The following is a 24169-nucleotide window of genomic DNA, read 5'->3' on the forward strand; positions in this document are numbered from 1 at the left end:
TCTAATTATGATTAAATGTCACTAAAATTTTGTTTTTGTAACATTTTAGAGCAAATGTTAGTGTCCCTAGCTATATAATCATCCTTATATACTAAACAAATTCAAACAAGCTATGCCATTAATGACCAAAGAATCAAGCTATGCCATTAATTATTATAATATTTTCTATTAAAATTTTATTTTAAATAATATTTAAATTATTTTTATGATAAATTTTGAGAAAAATGATGATAACGTGACAAGTATTATCATTACGAGTCTTGCGAGTATTAAAGAAGATGATAGTTACATATGCAACAAAAACAAAATGCATTACAAGAAGAAAATATAAAAGTATATAAATGCATAAAATATTTATGTCGCAAATTTTATATTATTGCAATGACATCTCCATCCCATATAGTCACAACGTGTTTAAAGGGACAAATGATTTGATTTTTCATGTCTTTTAGCAAACAATAAATTTTTTTGGATTGAAAATTTCTTTCAATCATTATTGAGATACAATTTCTCTTAAAAAAAAAAGAAGAAGATAATAATTCCTAATTTATGCTAAAAAGTATAGTTTAGTTTTTAATTTTATGTCCCTAAATTAAATAAATCTATAAATATTAATAAATGGAAAATTATCCTATCTACTAATTACTCATTCACAAGAAAAGAAAAAACAGAAAAAATCATTTGTACTGAAAGTTAGTTAAATATTGATCCTCAATTACTCGGCCAATTACCCATTTAATTTATCAAATTAAAATCAGATTTGAATCAAGACTAAGTGCAAGATAATAAAAATGAGACAATTATTTTTATATGGTTCAGCCATGATTTCTCACAACCTACCCCATGGGACCTAGTCTAGAGGTAAAGCAAATCTACTAAAATAATCCGAGCTTTTACAAATACAAACAGTAGAAACACAAATTAAAACTCCCTTCTAATTTGGTTTACAAACAACAAACAACTCCCTATATTGTGAAAATCTTCAAGCAACCAACCTCCCACTAGTTTTGTACGTTGTTGGACTCCCTCCAATTGCTGAACTCCCTCCGGCTACTACTCAAGCTCCCCTTAAGATTCAGCTTGAAATCCTTCAAGCTTCACACCAGAAAATGTAAGATGAATGGTGAGAGATCACCAAAACACGGGCAATAAACAATGAAGCATCAAATACTTCATAGAATGTTTATTGGAAAAGACATTTTTTAGCAGCTCAAAAAGGTAGGGAAAACTTAGACAAAGAAAGTATAAATACTAGAGCACAAAAAAAAAAAGACAGCTCATCAAGTCATTTACTAAATTAAAATCACGTGTTCACTTTAAACAAAGTAATAAATAACAAAAAAAAGAAATAAGAAATAAAAGATCTTCATTCAGTTACAACTAAAATATGTTTTTTTTTTCATTAATAGATAATGTTTTTAAAGTAGGTGAAATCCACAACAAGGTATCTTTCAACTTTGATTCTTTCTTTAGTGTACAATCAGTCACAATTATGAGATTCTCCCAACTAAACAAGGAAGAACGACATATCCTCTTAAGATATTCAGGCAAGATGAGAACCTTCATATATATTTAAGAAAACAAATAAACACATCAATGTTTGGTATGTAATAATATGAACTTGAAATAAAGTCACAAATGAGAAGACTCCATTGATATGCTAAAGTTAGTATTGCCTTTATAACAAAATGATGCTAATTTTGGAGCCGATTCAATGATAACATCCATTCAATTATCATATCTGGTACACCTGTTCTTCACATTGAAGCTTTTCAACGGTTGATTTGAGAATTTAATGTGGTCTAACTTCAGTTTATGAAAGTCATATAAAGTCAAATTCTCAAGGAGTGGAAGGTTTGAAATAAGATTCTCTAATGATGATGAGTCTTCTTCGTAAAGTATACTATAACATCCATTAAAAGTTAATGAGAGATTTCTAATTGCCTTGCATGCAGAAAGATTTGTGTCTTGAAAGACAAACCAGTTTATTACCAAATATTCAAGATTTATGGCTTCAACTTGAAGGGATGGTGCAGACTCAACATATTTAATTTGCAGGAACTTGAGGCTTAAATGCAACGCACTAAACTTTAGGGACCGTTACGGTGCACATCATAAACAGTAATAAACTCGCTAATCGAGTCATTTGGCCATAAATATGTAATTAAGTATTATTAGCAGTTTAGGTATTAAAATTTTTGGTTAAGATATAACGTTTCATTAGAACGTTTACTATATACATTGGGATCCCAAAAATATAATTTAAAGGTCTATTACAAGAAAATATTTACAACCAGACGATCTAAGCGGCAAAACAGGGTTTAACCCTAGTTCCTCTTTCAACTCTCGGTCGTGGCAGTCAAGCAGCCTCATATGTACACATTGCCACCTAAGTTATCCAATTCAAGGATGATCTAGTGTTCTTTTGCCTTTACCTGCACCACATAGCACCCGTGAGCCGAAACTTAGCAAAAAAACTCAATATGCTCAAGAATAGTATTAACCTGTCATCAGATCTGATTAGAGGTAAAAACTGCAACTTTATTGATCTTAAATGTCAAAATAAATTAAGTTTAATTAACATTTTCATTGAATTAATATAATTTATTTTATAAATGAAAATGTTTGATTATGATTTAATTTATTGTTATTTTGTAGGTATTAAAAATGTATTTTGTCATAAAGAAAAGAAAGAAGAAAAAAATAAACAAAGTTGAAGAAAGGAGGAAAAATTGGCATTTTTGCAAAAACTGAAGCCCAGAAATTAGGCCCAACTCTCCCAAAGCCCAAAGCCAGCCTCTCCTCCTGCGTTGACCAGGTCAACGTAACACCCCTTCCAGCAGCTGCCCATTTAGCTTCTCCCGCCCACACTTATGCTTCTCCAGCATCTCACGCCCAAAGACCCAACGTAAGCCTCCAAGTCTCATACTCCATCAGCCAGGAGGCCCATCCGAAGCAACCAAAGCCCAACACCATCTGCCTTCTCTTCTCCCAGCCACGTGGCACGTTTTCATTGGCTGGGAATGGGTCAAAACCCTTTTCTGTCATCAGCCACTTTCAACCTATGTTTTGTGGGTATTGGGCCTTGCAAAATTATCATTTTGAGCTTTACAGTTTATCTTTTTTTGGTGCTTTAGAAAAAAGACATATTGACCATACACCAAAATAACTAGGTTAATATTTATAATAAAATTTGATTTTTCAAAATTATATTTTATTCTTAATATTTCAGATTTATTTTATAAATAACAAAAAAAAAATATTTAAACAAAAGAAATATTTTACCAACAAAACTAAACTAACCAAATATAAGCAACCAATAAACTAAGGAATCAATAATTAAAATAAAAAAAATAAATAAATTAAAACTAAACTAACAAATAGTCAAGCAACCAATTTATATATATATATATATATATTTTTCAAGTTTGTTTTTATTTATTATTTTTTTTACTACAATAAAAAAAAGAGAAAAATAGAATAAAATAAGATACCAAAAATAAAAAAATAAAAAAAGGCTTGTTGTGTGTTTATTTAGTTTTTTTTCTTGTAGCTTATTTTATTTTATTTAGTTTTTTTTTGTAACTTATTTTATTTTATTTTATTGTGTGTTTATTTAGTCATTTTCTCCATCTATAAATAGGGACTCTTCTTTCACATTTACCATATAATTTTGAGGTAGCAAAACTCTACCAAATTTTAGTCTCATTTTTCATATTTTCTCTCTAGAATTTCATGAGAATGTTTAGCATATTAGGCTAACATTCTTAGTTAGGTTAGGATGATCATATATGCATTATGACTTTGTTTGATATTTTTTATTCACCATGTGCTTAAAGTTATATGTTTTAGTGATTTAGTTTCTTTCATCTCTACTTCTTCATCTTATTATCTATATTTATGTTACTAATAGTATATAGATTTTGTCATGCGCTGTCTATGTATTATCAACTTAATGAAAATAAATATAGATAATATCTTTATTATTTTCTCCATCTCACTCATATATATGTACTTTTGCTAAAATCTATATAGAATTAGTCATGCTCTTTCTATTTATTTTATAAATAGTAAAAGTAATATTTGTGTTAGGTTTTACGTCCAATATTTTATTGCATTATTGCCAATGGTATAATGTCATTTTTACATTTATCTCATCTTTCCATGGTAAAGAATAATAATCACTTGAATACATTTTTGTAAAACATATTTGTGCTTCAATGTTAAATCTTCCAAATGAATAGTTGGGATGTGAACTTCTCATTTGTGTAACTTTTGTGAATCAAAGATCCAAATAAATAAATATGCATATTGGTGACTCTTGATCTTTCCTACTTGTTACCTATTGTTACATCACATTTTATTCTATCTTTATTTCTAATCTTTAAATTTAAAAAACAACAAAAATATCACTTGTTCTATTTTACTCACATTATTTATCTCTAACATTTATCTATTGATTAACTTTATTTCTTTGCCTTCTTGTGGAATCGACCGCTCGATCTATACTACGACAACCGCTAAGTGGAAGTCACGTTTGGGCGTTAAACAAGATCATAAAGTGCATCCCTAGCAATAACAGCCTTAATCACGCATGCAAATAAGTTCACGTAATGTTGAGCATAAAACATCAACCGATGATCATAATAATCATCCAGGGCTTTTAGCCCTAAATAGAGGAGTGACCGTTGTAAAAGTCACTAAGGTGGGTTCCGTTCCCATTAGCCATGTGACGATAGGGTCACTTGGGCTTTACAAATAAGTGATCATTTCACTAGCTTAAACGAGATAGATATCTGATGAATAGTCACCAACATAAACCTACCAAGTGACCATAGAGTCACAACTGTGGGATTCCGCTCCCTTAGCCATGTGACAAACAGTCACCTAGGCCTTTGGCCCTGGCTCTGAGTAGCTAGTCATAGACTAGACAAGCGCTTATAATTTTCATCGAACTTAGGGTCGGTCTAGCATTAATGCTCATTTGAGTCATTCAATGCCGATATCGATTAGATCTAATCTTTTATCGGCTCTGCGTTCATGACGCTTATGCTGTTTCTGGCTCTTAGGTCAATAACACTCGACCAATGCCAATCCTGAATAGTCAGGGCCACGCACAAGTAAGCAATGCTGCCAAGCCTATATCATATGTCAAATATACAAATACAGGGCATTCAACATGCTTACTTAATAATTGCTAGCATAATTAGGATCATGCATAAATACAGAGACTCAAGCTCTGATCAATCTCATTTTCAATATTCATGGCATGCCCTAATCACATGTTTCTCATGCATCACGTTTAAACACTCGACATGCCTCAATAATAACCATGCATGTCACATAGATAGGGTGCAGTTTTCTTACCTCGGGTTCGAGCAAGAATTAGTAAAAGAATGACTCTTGAGAACGATCAATCTTTTGAACATTTAGCAGTCACCTAGTCATAACCAAATATGGAATCCCAGCAATAAAATAAATCATAAAAATGTTTATAATCTAAAACCTCACTCATGTGACCAATCCCACACTCTCGGGACTCCCAAAATACCCAACCATGGTAAAGGAACCCATCCCCGAGCCTTAAAAGTCATCCCGAGCCCTAAAATAGGCTTGCTGGAAAATGGACCAGTGCTGGGGCGCTGCTAGATGGCGCTGCCCCAAAATAGAGAGAGTCCCACTCTTTGCCCTGCCTAGCGTTGGGGCACCAACTGCAAACCATAATTTTTTCCGGTTTCCTTCCTTGCGACTTCCTCTGAAAACTAAGCTCCCAAACCAATCCCAAACATCAAATTCAACCCCTGAACTTCATTCATACCTCAACCTCATCAAAACCCAAGCAAACTTCTCCCAAAAACCTCATTGAATTCTCCACCAATCACTTCAAAATTCTCAGCTGAAAACTAAATGAAAAACAGAGTATAACCAGAGTTCATGGTTGAATTCTTACCTCAAGCTTGAATTGAGTCCTCCTCAGGTTGAACTAAGGTTCTAAGCTCCAAACATTGATTTCCTAGCTTGGTTCTTCAAGTAGGGTTCAAAAAATTAGAAAAGAGAATGAGAGGTACGGGAGAGAGATGAGATAGGATGATGATGCTCTGTTTTTCTTATATTTTCTACAGCTTTCTGAATGATATATATCCTTTGCCCAAATGACCATATTGCCCCTAGGTTAATCAAAATCCTCTTAAGGCCTCCAAGGGTAAAACTGTCATTTTCTGCCTATCTCGTTAATCATAATTAACGACATCCAATTCCCATTATTCTCAATATTCTCAAATGCTAATAATTCATATCCCGTTACCCTTTAATTCCCGGCAAGGTTCTAATCATCAAATTACCTCGAGAGTCACCCCTAGCCCTGAAACTAATCCCGTTATGACTAGACTGATAACTTTCATTCCATGATCGTCTCATGTTGAATGGCTCAAAAAAATCCACATATAATGTGGTATTATTTATAATTTACCCACATGCATGAAAATACATAATCACGCCCTCAACGGCCAAATTACCAAAATGCCCTTATAATTAAAAATGAACACATATGCATGCATTTACCATTATATAACAATATAATTCACATAGACATCCATATAATCATTTAATAACATAATAAATCAATTATGGCTCTCCTGACCTCCTAATCAAGGTCCTAAACCTTATTAGGAAATTTGGGGCATTACATTAAACTCCGTAAACATAGCAGATCACCAAAGGGAAACCACTCACTTAACAACAATTTCTCAAGAAAAGGGCAACCCAACATTAACATAAATATATACCACATCATTATTTACAAAGCAAACATTTTTCAATAACAAAGTTTTCAATGCTGCAAGTCTAAATGAATAAGCACTGCTTAATTCCAACCTATCCAACTCCAAACTAGTCAAATCTCTTGAGTTGACTACTGATTCAAGTAAACGGTAAGAGTAAATTGTTATATTAAAAATTAATCTAGATACATAACAATCCTAATGCGGAATAAATAAATTGTTACATAAAATTAGTAGGATCGAATATTGTATACCTCCAGCCATTTCTATTGATAATCTCGATCTAGCTTTAGATCTACAAAAGAAAAGGAAGAGAAATTAGAATCAGTACACGAGTTTCCAAGCTCTCACTAACTCTTTGAAAGACAGAAAATGTGAACTGAGCTTGGGCACCGGTGCTCTATATTTATAGAGAGAGACATTCCATCACAATCTCTGCCACAGATTAAAATATGCTCTCAATGAGTTGGGATATACAAAATTGGGTAACAAATAATATTGACTATTAATTAGAATATTTATCAATAAATAAAATATTATCTTTGGTATATTAAATGAATTTAAATCAATTAGTTGTAACATAATTAATTTTATATATCATATAAATAAATATTCTAACATAAATATCATCATCGATAATATAGTCTAAATGCAAGTGAAGATTTATTTCCTTGATTTTATTCTTCACTACAAAAGCTAACCATTTATGGATGCGTATATTTTTGTTTGTTTGATAGAATTTAGTCATCTGAAGCTTAAAAATAGTTATGGCTAAATCGACCATAACTAGTTTGTCAACATACTTGTAGTAACCCTAGCTATACATTACAAGAAATGTGATTTTTCCCGGCAAGTTCCATTTTTTCATCAGCAAAAGTCTGATTTGTTCTTGGCATATTTTGTCGCCGGCAAAAGAATGTTTTACTGATGTTGTCCACCAAACGCGTTGACAAAGGGTTGGTGGAATTTGTTTAGGAATCTGAGTAGGCTTTTAGCAGCACGTTCTACAAGAAAGTAGGCTTTTACCAACTCAATACGAAATTGCACCGGTAAAACAAACATTTACCAATGCATTTAGCGAAAGTCGATAGAAAAAACTCCATCTTTTTCCGGCGTTAATTTGCGTCGGCATAGGTCATTTTTGCCAGCGCAAATCGGAATTGCGTCGGTAAAGGTTTCTTTTACCGACGCAATTCGGATTGTGTCGACAAAAATTCATAGACTTTTGAAGAGCCTTTATTACGAACTTTTGCATGCGCGTTTAACCTAACGCGTGGCAAAAGTCAATGTTTATATTACTGTCCGCCCACGTTTTAAATAAGGTTGGTGGGTAGACTTTTGCTGGCGTATTTCGTTGCACCGGCAAAAGTCTACACTGTGTTAGGAAAAGTGTAAGTTATTTAAACGGGGTCATTTTGGATTAGGGTTTTTGAGCTTGACTTTTGCCAACGCATTGTAGACTTTTGACGATGCAACGAAACGTGCCGGCAAAAGTCATAGCGATATTGCACAACCGTCGAGCCCTTCTTTCCCATTCTTCTAACTGTAACTTTCTAACTCTCTTTCTCTCTCCCTTTCTTCACCCTCCACCACCCTGATCCCCCATCTCCACCCCAATTCTCCATTTCCATCCTTGAGCCTCCTTCGCTACCCATCTTCAACCCACCCATCGGCAACCCCAAGCCTCCATCGCCACCCATCGGCAACCCACCCCTGAGGCTCCTTCGCCACCTACCCTGAAATCCACCACCACCTCGAGCCCGAGCTGCCTCCTCCTCCTCAAATCCGCCAGACTAAGGTAATTTTAATTTACTTTTGTATTTTATCTTTTTATTTTTTCTTATGAATTTCATTTAATTTTTTTTTGTTTCTTTGGAGTCCCCGAGCCTCTGTCGAGCCACTGGTGATCCCGACCCACTGTAATATATTTATTTTTATTTACTATTTTTAAGTTATTTTTATAATATATGATTTTAGTATTTATTAAAAATTTGTTTTTGTAAAATTAGAAAAACATATTTGAATATGTATTTTTTTTATTTTAATGCTTTATATGTATATTAAAAAAAATAGATTAAATTATTATATTATATTATATTTGTAGTAGACAAAATTTGTCTACAATTTTAAAGTCCAACTATTCAGCCAGACTAGTTTGTTAGGCCCAATAAGCTAGTAAGGCTCAAACCAATGTAAATGGGATCACACATATTGAATAAACTATCCAACGAGCTAGCTGATGCCCAGGCCCAAATCCGGATGCATTTAGTCAACCAGGGACATTGAAGCAGTCAAAGTACAAGCTCCTCTTCCTATAAAGATCGGAGAAGAATCACTGAGAACTGGTTAGACGGGCGAGATAGATGAAAGGAGAACGGAACGAAAAGAACAACTATAAATAAGACCCTCAGGGGTTGAGAACGGGACATCTGATAACCATTTTTACTTTACTTTACCCTCTTGCTGAAACGAAGTACTACTCTCTCCAAGCGATCCAGTCAAGCAAGTAGAATCAGTCAACCTGGTCTGACCTGACCGGACTTGACCTAATCGTTGAATTCCGTCGTCGTCTCTGTCATCACTCTGACCATCCTACTACTCATCCTTCCATCTTTATATCATTATTTTCGTCATAGTTTTGTTACTTTCAGTTAGCTTTCGTTACAATCTGACTAACTTGAGCGTCGGAGTCTCTTTGGCTGACACCCCATCGGTGCTCTCAATTGAACTCTCGTCTCTCTCTCTCTTTGTTCTTGACAGGTTGCTGGTGTTCGTCTAATCAATTGTAGGAAATCACATCTACAACATTTTATTTTTGTATTATACTTTATATTTTTAATATTAAATATTATTTTTTTATAAATATTTATTAAATAAATTGTTTTGATGTTATTAAAAAAAATATTTGTTATATGTTATTAACCTTGGTTTATGCCGTGCATGCTCTTGGAATATTGTGTATATTTTTGTGTGTAGTTTGCAGGTTTTATAAAATTTTGGGATAGTTTAAAATATAGCGCCCAAATTTTATTAAACTTAGGAAAATTAACATTAATTATAAAAAATAATAATTAAATTTTAAGTAAACTTTAATGTTCATTTTAAGTAATGTTGAAAACATAATTAATTTAGAATATTAATTAAAATCAAATATAATTCAGTAAAATACAAATATAATAAAATTGTTATTAAATAATAATATATAATTAAATAAATTTAAAATTATATTTTCATTAATTAATATTTAATTAATTAATGAATAAATAAATAAAAGCAACAAATAATTAAATGATTTAAAAAAAATTGTAATAATTAACTAAAAATTTAATTATAATATAATTTCTTGCTAATAAGGCAAAAAAAAAAAATTGCATAAGACATAATTTTATGATTCTTCCATAATACATCATAATTTATTGTTTTGAAAATAATACATCATAAGTATACGACTAAATTTGAGAGTCGTCAACGGCGTCAAGATGTATTGCTCAATGCTTTGTTGAAACAGATTGGTGTATTGGCTCCTGGTTTTACTGTCGACTTACCAAATGAAGATCCGGACGAGGACGATGGTCCAGGTGATGATGATACTCACAACAGGGGCGGGGATGATGAGGAGGACATTACACATTTGTTGAACTTTTTTATTTATTTTAAGTTTAATTAATTAAGATTTAATTTACTAAACTAGTTTTATATTTTCATGTTTAGTAGAGACAATAAATATTAATAGTTATAAAATCATTTTTATTTATTTATTTATTTATAACGGTTTAATTTTTATTTTATTTCTAATTAAATTAAATAATATTATTAAACAAATTAAATAATTATTAATATATTAAAATCGAAATTTATTAATTAATATTAATATATTTAAATTAAAATCAATAATATTATTTTTTTAATTTCAAAAATATTTTTATCGACGCAATTCAAAAAATAAAAAACTTTTGCCGATGCAATTTTACGTCGGTAAAAATCATCACCTTTATCGGTGCTAAAACGCGTTACTAAAATACCTAGCTTTTACTGGCGCAAAATTACGTCACTAAAGATGTCCACCTTTGCCAATACAATTTCGCGCTGCTAAAAGTGTTTTCCAAATAAAATTCGTGACAAAGTTTTTCGTCAGCGCAAACTTATTTTTCCCGACGCAGTTTTACGTCACTAAAGGTAACTTTTCCCAGCGAAGTACGTTTTGCGCTAGCAAAAGTTCTATTTCCAACAGATTTTCGACGTCGTCTTTTGTCGACGCAAAAACACGTCAGTAAAATCCAAAGAACCTTTGCCGGCACAAAACGTTACTGGGCAAAACTAACAATTTTTGTAGAGGTGTATATAGCCGAGAAAAGTCTTCACCATTCCAATGTCGGATCCTCACCCGAAAAAGTAATGTTATAAATATATATATTTATATATATATATAATCATCCTTATGTACTAAACATATTTAAACAAGTTATGCCATTAAAGACCAAAGAATCAACTTGATATGATTTGAAGATTCAGATTGAGTATATTATTATAAATCAGTGCAATATTTATTACATTTTTTCTTGGTAATCATTTTTTTTTCTTTTTTTTTTAAAAAAAAATTGCAATAAAATTTTGCTATGGATCATAACAAAACACCAAAATGAACATTTCACTACAAAATCTTGAGTAAGGTCTTCACACGGCATTGTTGGCTGGCTTATTATAATCATCATCTGTTGTTGTAGAATCATGGTGGCCTCCTATTACGGCCTCATCAGGTATGTACTTGCCCCAAAACCAGTGAGCTTTCCACACTCTGTTCATCTCTTCAATGGGGACATTTTTGGTCTCTGGTAAGAAGAAGTAGATGAACACAGTCATGATGATCACAAACCCAGCAAAGAAGAAGAAAAGGCCGAACTTCATGTGGCAAAGCATGGATAGGAAGACTTGAGCTATTATGAAGGTGAAAAACATGTTGACTGAGACGTTTATGGCTTGAGCTGCTGATCTAATCTCTAATGGACATATCTCACTTGGTACTAGCCAACCCAATGGACCCCATGACCATGCAAATGCTGCTACGTATCCACAAATCAACACCAGTAGAAGATCGGCTTCTGGTTTGGTCAGCACTCCTTCTCCAGATACCCCAAAGTTCAATCCTATCAGAATTGCTACAGCAATCTATACATATACAAAAACAAGAAGAAAAAATATATATTACTATTCATTAATTCATTAATGATGAAAAGCTCAAGAAAGTATTAGATATCTTCTTTAACTGATCAAAATGAATTTTAGTTTGAGCAGTAGCAAACCAAAAAATATTATTGGAGTAAAGAAAATATGTCTGTTAGTAAAAAATTTTTTAAGAATATATGTGAAAATGAGATAAAAAAAAATAAGAGGGACATGATAGTAACACTTTATATAAAACAGGACTATAATATAAAAATAAAATTGTGTTAATTTTTTTAAAAAAAATATCATATAGTGTGTTAAATTTATAAGATTCTAGCTAGCTCAAAAAGAATGGCTAAAGGACATTATTGGTGCAGATGTCATATTGTGTAAGTCTCAATTATTTGAATTTAATAAGAATTATGAGGTATGACTAACGATGCCACACCTCATGTTGAGTTTTACACCATTCAATTGATAATATCAAGAAGGAGGTATTAGTAATAATCTATGTATGTAATACCTGGCAAACAACCATTTGTGTGCCACCTTCAAGGAACAAAACTCTCCTTCCAAACCGGTCGACGGAAACAATGGAGACTATGGTGGCAAGGACATTAACAACGCCAGTAATGGCAGAAGATATGAGAGAAGCATTGTCACCAAACCCCAGAGTCTTGAAAAGCACCGGAGCATAGAACATGATGACATTGATGCCAGTGAGCTGCTGGAAGAAAGGGATCAAGATACAAATGGTGAGTTGGGGCCTGTACTGAGGCAACATGATGTTCTTCCATGGATTTTGGATCTTCTTCGAGGCTTCGCAGGCGTCGACGAGGTCTTGAAACTCGTCGTCGACGTTGGTGGCATCACGGACTCTTTGCAGCATTCTCTTGGCCTCTTCATGGTGGCCTCGTTCGAGGATGGAGTTGGGAGTGTCAGGCAAGAAGATAGCTCCGACCGTCAACATCACGGCCGGGACGGCGGCGAGTCCTAGCGAGACTCTCCATCCCCAACCACCCTTTATCTGAGCTGTGCCGTAGTTGACAAAGTTGGCTGCTAAGATACCAATGGTTATGGCCATTTGGAATCCTATGTTGAGAGCTCCTCTGATCTTTGCTGGTGCCATTTCTGATAGGTAGAGTGGGACTGACTGTACACATATACATATATTTATGTTATGATCAACATATATAAACATTATGGCCAAGGATTTTGATTCTGTGGACACAAATCCCGTTGTGTATTTTGTATTTATTGGTTTTATGTACTTATGTTTAGATTAATGTACTTTGTGTTGGTTTTCAATCAATCTAATCTTAAGCGAAACAAAATCCCAAGTTTCATTTAGGAACAAGTCTTGATATATATATATATATATGTGTGTGTGTATTTAGATTAAATTTAGCCTATGTTTGGTATGTTTGGCAAGGAGGAAAAGAGAGAGGAAGGAAAGAAAAGTGGAAAGAAAGATAGAAAAAAATTATGTTTGGCAAGTGAGAAAAGAGGTGGAAATGAAAAATGAATGAAAAAAAAAGGGTGAGTCACACACCTTCCTAATATATCATTTTACTCGTTTTAATTTTAAAATTACAATCAAAATAGTATAAATGTAATGGTAAAATAATTTAAATTTCTTTTCTTCTTTCCTACCAAACAATTACGGTGGAAACAAACTTTTTTTTCATCTTAAACATTATCTTTCCTTCTTATTTTTTTCCTACCTGCCTAATTTCTTTTTTCCTTACCAAACAAAGTGTTAATGTATTTTTTGATGATTAATCTAATCACTGATGGAAGGGTTGTTTATGTACCTGATTGGCGAAACCAACACCTATACCAAGCAATAGGCGACCAATAATGAGCATTTCAATGTTTGAAGCAGCACCATTTAGTATAGAGCCTAAAAAGAAGACCACTCCTCCAATAAGCATGGACACTTTTCTGCCAAAGGACCTGGTTATAACTGAAGCAACGAATGAGGCTGCCAATGCTGCTAGGTAGAGGGAAGAAGTGAACAATGTCAGTAACTCGCTATCGAATTTGCAGTACTCGTTTTGCTGAATCGTTTCGTCGTTCATTTTTCTGAATACAGATGGGAAAAACCTCTTGAGGAAAGATTCCATTGAAGTAACTCCTCCTGCCAACAAAAACAAAACATAACAATATATACCGGTCTTTTGACAAAATCACCTATGTTTTGAAGTCATTTTGCACTATGGTCTAGTTATGATAATTTTTTGCAAAATGGTCTCCGACATCTAGATTGGTCGAAATTTTTCAGACAGTTTATTGAAATTTTAAGCTGATGTCATTTGCAAAAGATTATCAAAACTATATCAGAATGCAAAATGATAAAAAAAAAAAAAAAAAAAGATCATTTTCACTCGTTATTCTATATATATTCATGCATATAATAATATGTATGTTATTATTTGAGATTGATTGACCTGAGATTCCAAGGTCATAGCCGAAGATGAGACCTCCCATTGCAGCAACCAAACAAGTGACCACCACAAAGGCATTGAGGCCACTGCCTTCATAGTTCCTTCCCACATGTGAAACCACCATTCCTCCTATCGCCATAATGAATACTTATATAGCTGTTTTTGCTTATAAACTAAACAAATGTATATACTAATAATACACACTTTTTCTTAGCTTTTACTATGTGTAATAAGCTATAAACTTATATTGTGTAGTATATGTATTCTCACTTAAGAACCTTGCTTAATGAATTAATGACTTTTTTTTCTTTGATTTATAAATGGCTTGCAATAAACCAAGAATAGTGAGAATGTGTTAACAACTTTTACGTGTTTGGCGTTTTGACCCGATTGATCATATTGACTATTACTTCATCTTTGTAACAAACCAAGTATACTACTAATAACTAGTGTTTTTTCATGGAGATTTGCTTTTGAGAGACGTGGAAATTTGAGGAATTGGTCTTAGTTTTCTTATCTCTCTTGGCCAAAGAAAAACAAGTAATTAGATAAATGAGTCATTTCCTTTCTAAGCTTTTGCCACATTGACAACCATGCTTAAAAGTTGGCTTAGCTTAATTAATCTAATCTTGCCCCGGATAGAGTCAATAAAGATTTCACACACAACATTTCGAGCAGTGATTGGATGACCAATGAAGTAGGCTAGTAATTTTTTGTCCAAGATCCATTTTTCTTGCTCCCCCAAGTTTCAATCTCTCTTTTTTTATTTTAAATATATAAATAAATAAAAGAGCCCCCTTGGCCTAATGGAGAAGAAGGTTGAAAATGTTTATAGTTTCATAACTGGTTTAATTAGGATTTTAGATTGGATATTTGCATTAGCCTATATTTGGCACTTCTATTTTAGAAGGGGTATAAACAAAAGTCCAACGAATTTACATTTATTTTTGTTAAATAAAATGCTTAATTTTGCTAAAAATTACATTTTTACAATTATTTTCTTTCAATTTTATGATTTTAAAGAAATTTTTATATTTTTTTTTTATAGTTTTGCATTTTTTTTTTTTTTGGCTGTTTTCATATTGTTTTTAGATTTATTTTAAGTTGAAATTTAATTATTCGGCACGAAAAAAAAGTAAAAAAATGGATGAGAATTTAATTTGAAGTAATTTTATAACATTTAAAACATTCACAAATATATTAAAAAAGACAATTTCCTTTTTTCTTTAACATTGTCCATTCCCTTAGAAAATTTCTTTTTTCCCAATAAAAAACCTCGCAAAATTGTCCAAAATCAAAGTTCTGAACAAAGCCCAAGTTATTCCATTGTTAACATAGCCATTAAACATTATGATAACCCTTAGAGAATTCTATATATTTAATAACACAGCGCACAATCTCATAACAGAAGTGGAAAAATAAAATTAAAATAAAAGGGCATATGAAGACTACATTTATATTCAGAGGCAGTACAGCCAAACAATTGAGTAATACATATGTAGTGCTTCACCTATTGAATAATTTAACCTAGCTTTTATGTTGACAATAAGACAAAGGAATTAATAAAATAAACCTATATATGGCAGTGAATATGAACCTTATTACAGGTTTCTATAAAAAATACAAATAGAATTTTCCAATAACAAGATCTCTCTCATGTGGTGCTTCATCACATCTCTATGTCTTCAAGGTCCGGTAGAGGGAAACGAAGAATTGCTGCAATGCCACTTATCTGTGCCAGTTCTGTTCATCGATATGGAAATTGGAAAAGATTATGATGAATCCAAAATGACATTAAAAAAATTGTAAGAAAGAAAGTAACAAGGGAAAAAAGATAATACTCACGTTCTCCTGAGACGTGCAAAGATGAAAATATATGAACAGTACCGCCCGAATCCTTCACTGACTCGACCAAATTGACATACCTTCGCCTGGCAACTAAATCGGCATTTCTGTCCACCAAGAAGAGATTTTGTTTAGTAAAAAGTGGGGTTTCATAAACAAAGGAAAAAAAAAACGTTTGGCCGTAGCACCAAACCAGCATAAAAGAAAATGTACAGAACTTTATTCAAGATTACAAACAGAACTATGCCATTTGGTCTGCCATGTCCAGCATTACTAACCTGAAGAGATCGTCTGTGATGAGCAACGTTTGAACAGCCATGCGCTCATGGGCTACCTCAACATGCTTGGGTCCATAGCATGCTCGAGCTGAATCCTGTCAAATCACAAATACTGATTTAGTGTACAATCTACACATGAATTTCTTTGCTAGAAATTCCTTTCATTAAAAATCTAACTGTACTTTACAGTTCTCAATAGTGAAAAGGAAAATTAAAACAACAGTGATGGATGACTTTGTTAACATATTTAACCATAACAAGTTCTCAATTGCTGTACACGGGTTACTACTAAAGCAAAGCAATTCTTAATTAAATAATAAATAAATAAAAAAAGAAACTGACATTTGAAAGCATGCTGAAGAATTCCTCAAGAGCTCGGACCTGAAGATAAGAAAGTAAAATGTTGTTCTGTAGTTAGCCAATAAACACAGGATAAAGACTTTTGTTTCTATTTGTTTTTAAAGTGCATACACTACACACTAGACAAGAATGGAAAAAGGTTTACTACTATCTGTTAATCAAAGGAAACAAGGCAACAATGTAAACCATACTAATTAAAAATACCTCTTGTGCTGCCTTGGTATCCTTGATCATATTCATGACATTTGGAGCTTCCAGAACCTCTTTCAGACTATGCCTGTGTATAAAAAGGTGATATCAAATTATTAGGAGCAAAGTGATGATAAGTAAACCATAATTACTAACAAATTCCCTAAAGCTGCTTTTATGGAATTGCCAAACAGAGAATATATAAGCATAGGTCTCAAATCTACTATCGCTTGGACAAGCAATTCACAAAATGAGCACCTAGAGAAGACAGATTACATGATCACAGAGCACAAAAAGAAATAAAATGCTAAATGAGCATACTTGTAGCCTGAGGTTGTATGCACGAGAATTATGCGAGACTTATTCTCAATAATAGTTCTCAGTAGCTTTCTTTCTGCCTCCAACAGTAAATGTCGATGGAACTGATCCTAAAACGCATTAAGAGAAACAAAAACACAAAAAATTCTGCATTCAGATCTCAAAATATAATTCCATAAGTTTTAAAGTTCAGATTACTGATAGAGAGATTAGTAACCAACACTGATACAGTGACTACGTTAGGCTTATCTCATACCTTAGTAAAACCAGGGCTAGCAATCACAGCACATCGAACAACATTGAAATCAACATTCTTCAGGAAAGCCTGAAAAAGAAAGCCAAATGTGAGAAGAAGATCCTTTGTAGTTTGTATAATACTATTCTAAAGAATAACAAAATATACTTTCACAATTCGAAATGAGCTGACCTGTAAAACATTCTCGAAGAATTTATTCAAGGCCTGCAAAATACAATATGATATTAGTGGATGTGAAATCTATACTTTCGGCTACAATAGAGTTCAGTTGTTCAAAAATATGTTCATCAAATATAATTTAATTATAAAATATTCTTAAAACAATAATGAAGAAGATGACAGGGACAGCGACGTACAGATTCATAACCAGCAATACCAGGTCCATGCTTGCGTGGAATTGAAGTTTCAATTCTTGCACGAGTTGTTGTCATACTGTATTCACAACACAACAGTTAGTGTAAATTGTAGTTACATCAGAGTAAGCAAATGATAAGAATGACCATGAACGATGAAAACAAATATTGATATTAAATTAGCGAACAAAATTTTCAACTATTACAATCATCAACTTGTATCATGCTAAAGAGATTTTAGATGTACCTTTTACCAATGAGCATAACATGTGCTAATCCTTCTTGCATTAAAACAACAGCTAGATCTGCGCTTGCAGTGGGATCTGATATTTATAGAGAACTTATTTAAGTTAATTTAGACTTTATAAAGGCATAATTAATTGTTCAAGCATCCATACAACAAAGGATAGCACCAGATTTCTTAATAAGAAACTGATAAAAAGAACTTAGTTGTTGTTGTTCTAATTTCCAAGATTTTGATAATAAAGTCTCTATAGGATCCAAACAGCATACCTGAGGCTTGTTGAAGTACGTGTAATGCCAATGAATCCCAAACGTCCTGAAATGTAGTGAGACAATACACCAGAAGGCAGTAACGAAAATCAGCGAATATCAATAATCATACAAAAGCCTATAGAAGATAAATTACAGGCATAGGAAATGTAACCAACACAATTCTGTAATTGACCAAAACAAAATTACAAGATAAAAGATAAAAGATACTTGAAAAAAAAGGAAATACCTTTCTTAATACAAAAGGCCGATTCAGCTCAAGTTCTAATGTATGGAAAGCTCCTATCTGCCAAGAGACAGTAAGTTAATGATAATTTTAAAGCGGCACAGCATTAGACCAAACAGATGAGGTTTAGTTCAGTTTGATACTATACTACAGTTACCTTTACATGTTCATTCTCCAAAATGTTCTTTCCACGTATCCGCAAGACCTCTCCAACCTTGTCATAATCCGCAACCTAAACGAATAAGAATATATATTAAAAAAAAGAGAATATAACACACTGAGTCACGATTGTATCTTGAGACACATTAATAACTACTCACATACAAAATAAGTTCCAACAAAAAAATTATCTAGTTTCGAATCATTTTCTCTCCATGTGCATCCTATGTAAATTTGATAACTTTATTGTTTACCAATACAAAATGACACCAAAAGATACAATATAGGTTAACAAAGATTCGGCTTAAAATCATAAACATAAACATCAAAGTAAAATTCTGAATACCTCTTCAACTTTAACTTCCAGATTCAGCTTCACACGCTCTGCATCTCTTCCACCAGAAGCAGCTTCTCTAAGTACTTTCCTATAGTATCAAATACACGAACTTGTCATGAAAACTGCCAATAAATACACTTACTACACCACAAAATTAATTTTCATAAACCCAGAACGAATTTTACTATAATGTTAAATTGAGTGACTTCTATGGACTCAAATTCTTTATTATTTGTTGACCTGACCAATACTTTCCATAATCACTTCCTTATTACCGTTACAAATAATCCGAGCAAACAAACATTATAGACCATGCCTTCATTCTCACCAATTAGTGACAAAAGGTTTTGTATACCAAAATTCACAACTTTCTATTAGGTAAGTGATTCAAGTGGAAACTACTTTCAATTCATGAGGCTAATAAAAACTGATCATGCTTTCACCAACTAGCATAGATAGAAGGGTTGTCTACACCAAAAATTCAGACTTCCTACAAGGAAAAATACTAAGGCGAATAAAAATTCCAGTTTAACAAGTCAAGAAGAAGAAAATACCTGACAGTTACAGCCATAACACTGTCCCCAGGAGCAATCAAGTTATAGGCATACCATAAATCGTCGGAATCAACAGCTACCATCTGCACCATCACCAATTTCAAGATTTACCCAAAATTTAACTCTTCAAAATACTTATATTCATAATAATAAATAAATAAATAAATAAAACGAACCTTGACGCTTCCGGGTCCGTTACGGACAAAGTCCTTGCGGACGATTTTCATGGTTGTTTCGAAAATTTGATGAAGAAGAACAGAGAGTGTTCGTGAAGTTTCTTATTTTTTTTGAGAGTAGTGTTTGTGGAGTTGAATCTAAAGATTAAATTTGATAGTTTTACTTTATTATTTTGTTTGTCACTTAAATATATAGTTATCGCAAAGTTAGATTATAATTAGGTTAAGTTACCATAATTATATTATACGTATGCTTCCTTCAAAAAAAAATATATATATCTTTTTTTTTTTAAAATCAAAAAGAAAAATATCTTATAATTAGGATATTTGTGCCTGATTTGAAGAGGGGTTAAGATTCATCTCCAATCTAATTTAAATTTAAATAAATTATTTATACTTATTAAAGTCGGACTTCAAACATTTCAAAAAAAAAATCGGAATTAAAAATATTTTTATTAATATAATATGACAAACGCGACAATTATAGGAGGCAGAACAGCAAAATAAATTTAAAACGACAATATAATTTATAACTACAACTATAGGAAAAACGACATTAGAAAAATAAAAACGGCAATATAAACAACATACGACCATTATTGATAAAACGACAACTATAAAAACGACAATAACTACAATTATAGGTAAAACGACGGTATAAAAAGCATACGACAATTATTGACAAAAAGGTCAATTATAGAAGAAAAACGACAATTTGAACAACATACGATAATATATAAGAAGAACGACAATATAACTGTAATACAGGGAAAACGACAGTATAAAAATCAGACGACAATTATTGAGAAAACGATAACTATAGAAGAAAAACGACAATTTAAACATCATACGACAACTTTCGAAAGAAAAACGACAATTATTTGAAAACGAAATTATACAAATGAAAACGACAACATAAACAACTATTTACAAAAACGACAATATAAATGAAAAGGGACAACTTTAGAATAAAACGATAATTTTGAAGAAAACGTCAAAAAACGACAATTTTTAAAGAAAACGGCAATTAAATGAAGTCATGGGATGGCATTAACAATACAAAGAAGAGCTGGGTGAGTGGGTGTCATCTTCACAGTGTACGTAGCAGAAGGTTCGCAACAGGTGGTGTTAAGTGTGGCAGCCACGTTGAAATGCGTGACTGATCAAAACAAAACAAAACAAAATCATATCCATTTCCATTTGCATTTGCATGCACAACAATCAACAATGTTTTTGTTTAAGAAAGAAAGAAAGAAAAAGAAAAAAATAAAATAAAAGCGCTGTCTTCTGCTTCTGCTGCTGCTGCTGCTGCAACTGTCCATGCCCTCTTCCCAACGCGTGTCAATTAAGATTGCTTCTTAATAATCTTCTCTTCTTCATCCTTTTGTTAGCTCAAACAAAACCCATGAAGGGTTTTACTTCATTTCGAGGGTTTGCTGTGGCTAGCTCTACTCCTCACACTAAGTAGACACTAGTACTAGACTAGTACATACAAGGTAAGTGCTTTTTTTAATTTGATTTTGATTATGCTTTCCTTTCACTAAAAATAGATTTAAAGACTCAATCTTTGTTGATTTGTTTGAAAATTATTATATAAAAAAGCGATCTTGAAATTGTTTATTATATTTATAGGATGGAGGATCCAAATGGGGAGTGGGAAATTGTGGATTATCCATCCAATGATGATGATTTTAGTGAAGGGAAAATGGGTTGGATTTTGAACAAGGGTCTGGGACTTGGAAAGAAAATTCTTATTACTGGGTTTGTAATGTCCTCTGCACCTTTGGTCATTCCACCGCTTGTGGTGATTTCTGCAATTGGGTTTGTTGCTTCAGTCCCATCTGGGATTTTCTTGGCTAGCTATGCTTGTACTGAAAAACTCATGAATAAGCTTCTCCCTATGCCTTATAGAGATGGAGAAGATTACTATATTGACATGGAAAAGGAGGAAGATGAGGAAAGAAAGGATATACAAAGAGAGGTAAAAACGAGAATTGAATTGGAAGATGAGAAGGCTAGTAAGGATGAAAATGAAGGGGCTGATTATGTGGAAGGAGTTAAAGGAAATGCAGTAGAAATTACTATAGAGGAAAATGGCCATGAGGAAGATGTGGAGAAGGAAAAACCAGAAGAAAACTCGGTGGTGGAAAGTAAAAATGACAAGAAGGAAGATCAGTCCATGGTAGATGAACGCCAAAGTAGGAAGGAAGAGCCAGTCAAGGCAGAGGAAGCTGTGGTTTTGATTGAAAGTGAGGCTGATAATGAGAGTAGAGTTACAACGGTTGAAGAAACCAGGGAAGAAGGAAAAGCTGATAACCAGAAAACTGCTCAAGGTAAAGTCTCAAAAAAAAGTGGTCATATGGGAAATTGACTCTTAATTTTTTACCACTTTGTTTCTGGTCATTTGATTACTTTTTTTATGTGAATTTAAAGAATCTTCAACCTCCAAAGGAGATCAAAGTGGATATAAAACTGGTGAGCTTCCTGTTTCAAGTGGGGCTGAGGTTAAAGATGCTGGAAGCACTTCTGAAAAAGGGGCCAAAAGTGCGCCCTCCGGTGAGGTCAGGACTTGATTTTTGCTTACTAAGATTCTAAGATGAACCTGCTTACATTAATTGAATGGTCACTACTTGACTACTACTTTCATCTCATATTATGTTTAGGCAAAGAAGAAGAAGAGTGTGAAAAAGAAGCCACAGCAACTGCAGGAGCAGCAGCAGAAGGTTCCCTCCTAGACGGACTTAACTGAGAAATTTATTATTATCCTAGTCTTTTTTATGATGCTAGCTTTTGTCTTAATAATCTTGTTGATGCACATTCATCACCTATATATATATAGTTATATATATAGCTAATAAGTATGTTCGTATGTGTGATATCTTATGGATTAAGTTCAGCTAGCAAGCTTGATGATCTACCAAAGATTACAAAATAATAAAGAGGTTGAAAATTTTATTGTTTGAGAGCAAGATATTCCTCTTTCCAGAGAAAACTGGATCTTATTGTATGAAACTATGTCCATCTGTGTTGACACAAATATAGACCAGTGTTCAGTTTACAAAACTGGAAGATAAATTCAACCATGGACTGTGCCATATTCTCCATAACTAAACCCAACATTGATGCTGCATTTTATACTTAGCATCTACACTTGGATAGATTCCCCTTATAATAGTACTGGAAATGGCTTTTTCTACTCCTATGAAGCTTAAAACTTCTCAAGTTAAAGCCTTTTCCGATCCAAATCATGAAGATTTTGATATGTGAACTCATTACCATGGCTGGACTGGACAACTTATGTATACTCTATATCATAAGCAACATGATCATAAAACTTTCCTGAAACATATGAGCTGTCTCAACACAACTTCTACATAAACCACTAAAATCTCTTGGCTATGACACCAAGTTTAAAACAATCAAACTTCACCAGAAAAAAACCATTTTTTTCAAATGGGGTCATCCAAATAAGTTCAAGGGTTGTACTTATTAGTTTGGTTACTGTGATTGGTGATGCAGGTTTCTGATATTGAGGAGGAGAAGATATGGGAACAGATTGACGCTGTAAGAGGTATAGTTGGATACAAAGCCACACCCCAAAAGACAAGTATAGAAGAAGTTAGAGCTCTCTACATCTTCACTGGTGTGGAGCCCCCAGCATCCCTTGAGGAACACTCCGATCTGGCTCAAGTTGACAGCAAACTCCAGTGTCTTATGTCCATAATAGGAGTTAAATAGGAATAATAGTTACTCTGCTTTTGTTTTGGTTTTAATACAAAGATATTGTTTTCACGTGTCTTGTTAATTTAGATTTTTTTTTTGGTCAATGATAGGACCAGTTTAATGGGATTTTTTTATAAATAATTTGCGTTGTCGTATGTGTTCTCTTATGACAAAAGTTCTTAATTTATATTTTATTAGTATTTATATCCTAATATTTTTCTCTTATAGATATATATTTTCTTACAAGTTCTCTTATAGATATTTGCAGCAATAATATTTGTACTTTGGAACTAAATTAATTTTTTTTACAGTAATAATACTAATTTTTTTATTAATAATTGATTTTACTTACTAAATCATTATGTTTTTTAATAGTTGTACTTTAAGTATTGAATTAATTTTTGTAGGACAACAAATGGTTAATTGTTAGTAAAAAATTGATTTGATACTTGGAGTTTTTTGTGCCTAAATAAAAATTAATAAGGAGTTTTTG

General features: G+C 32.7%; 3 protein-coding genes across 4 annotated transcripts; 1 reads left to right on the plus strand and 2 right to left on the minus strand.

Annotated features, from left to right (window-relative positions):
• Window positions 1-11354: 11354 nt before the first annotated feature.
• On the minus strand, window positions 11355-14528 carry LOC133790568 (sugar transport protein 10-like). Its single transcript, XM_062228238.1, has 4 exons — window positions 14393-14528; window positions 13757-14082; window positions 12466-13095; window positions 11355-11945 (listed from the first exon to the last, which is right to left on the minus strand). The coding sequence occupies exons 1-4, from the start codon at window positions 14526-14528 to the stop codon at window positions 11454-11456; spliced, it is 1584 nt and encodes a 527-aa protein (XP_062084222.1). The 3' UTR covers window positions 11355-11453.
• Window positions 14529-15791: 1263 nt separating this feature from the next.
• Window positions 15792-20111, minus strand: LOC133790569 (protein PELOTA 1). Its single transcript, XM_062228239.1, has 16 exons — window positions 19954-20111; window positions 19778-19860; window positions 19233-19311; window positions 18885-18959; window positions 18731-18787; window positions 18502-18547; window positions 18236-18311; window positions 17992-18067; window positions 17807-17839; window positions 17636-17704; window positions 17383-17489; window positions 17077-17149; window positions 16855-16893; window positions 16513-16607; window positions 16235-16341; window positions 15792-16132 (listed from the first exon to the last, which is right to left on the minus strand). The coding sequence occupies exons 1-16, from the start codon at window positions 20002-20004 to the stop codon at window positions 16059-16061; spliced, it is 1140 nt and encodes a 379-aa protein (XP_062084223.1). The 5' UTR covers window positions 20005-20111; the 3' UTR covers window positions 15792-16058.
• Window positions 20112-21081: 970 nt separating this feature from the next.
• Window positions 21082-23960, plus strand: LOC133790570 (uncharacterized). Of its 2 annotated transcripts, none has more exons than XM_062228241.1 (5): window positions 21082-21449; window positions 21586-22286; window positions 22405-22514; window positions 22617-22676; window positions 23473-23960. In XM_062228241.1, the coding sequence occupies exons 2-5, from the start codon at window positions 21587-21589 to the stop codon at window positions 23689-23691; spliced, it is 1089 nt and encodes a 362-aa protein (XP_062084225.1). In that variant the 5' UTR covers window positions 21082-21449; window position 21586; the 3' UTR covers window positions 23692-23960. The 2 variants fall into 2 exon arrangements, with proteins under 2 accessions (XP_062084225.1, XP_062084224.1); XM_062228240.1 differs by having other exon boundaries at window positions 21099-21449; window positions 22387-22514.
• The last annotated feature ends 209 nt before the right edge of the window (window positions 23961-24169 follow it).

This window comes from Humulus lupulus, chromosome 7 (genome assembly GCF_963169125.1).
Source record: "Humulus lupulus chromosome 7, drHumLupu1.1, whole genome shotgun sequence".
NCBI lineage: Eukaryota > Viridiplantae > Streptophyta > Magnoliopsida > Rosales > Cannabaceae > Humulus > Humulus lupulus.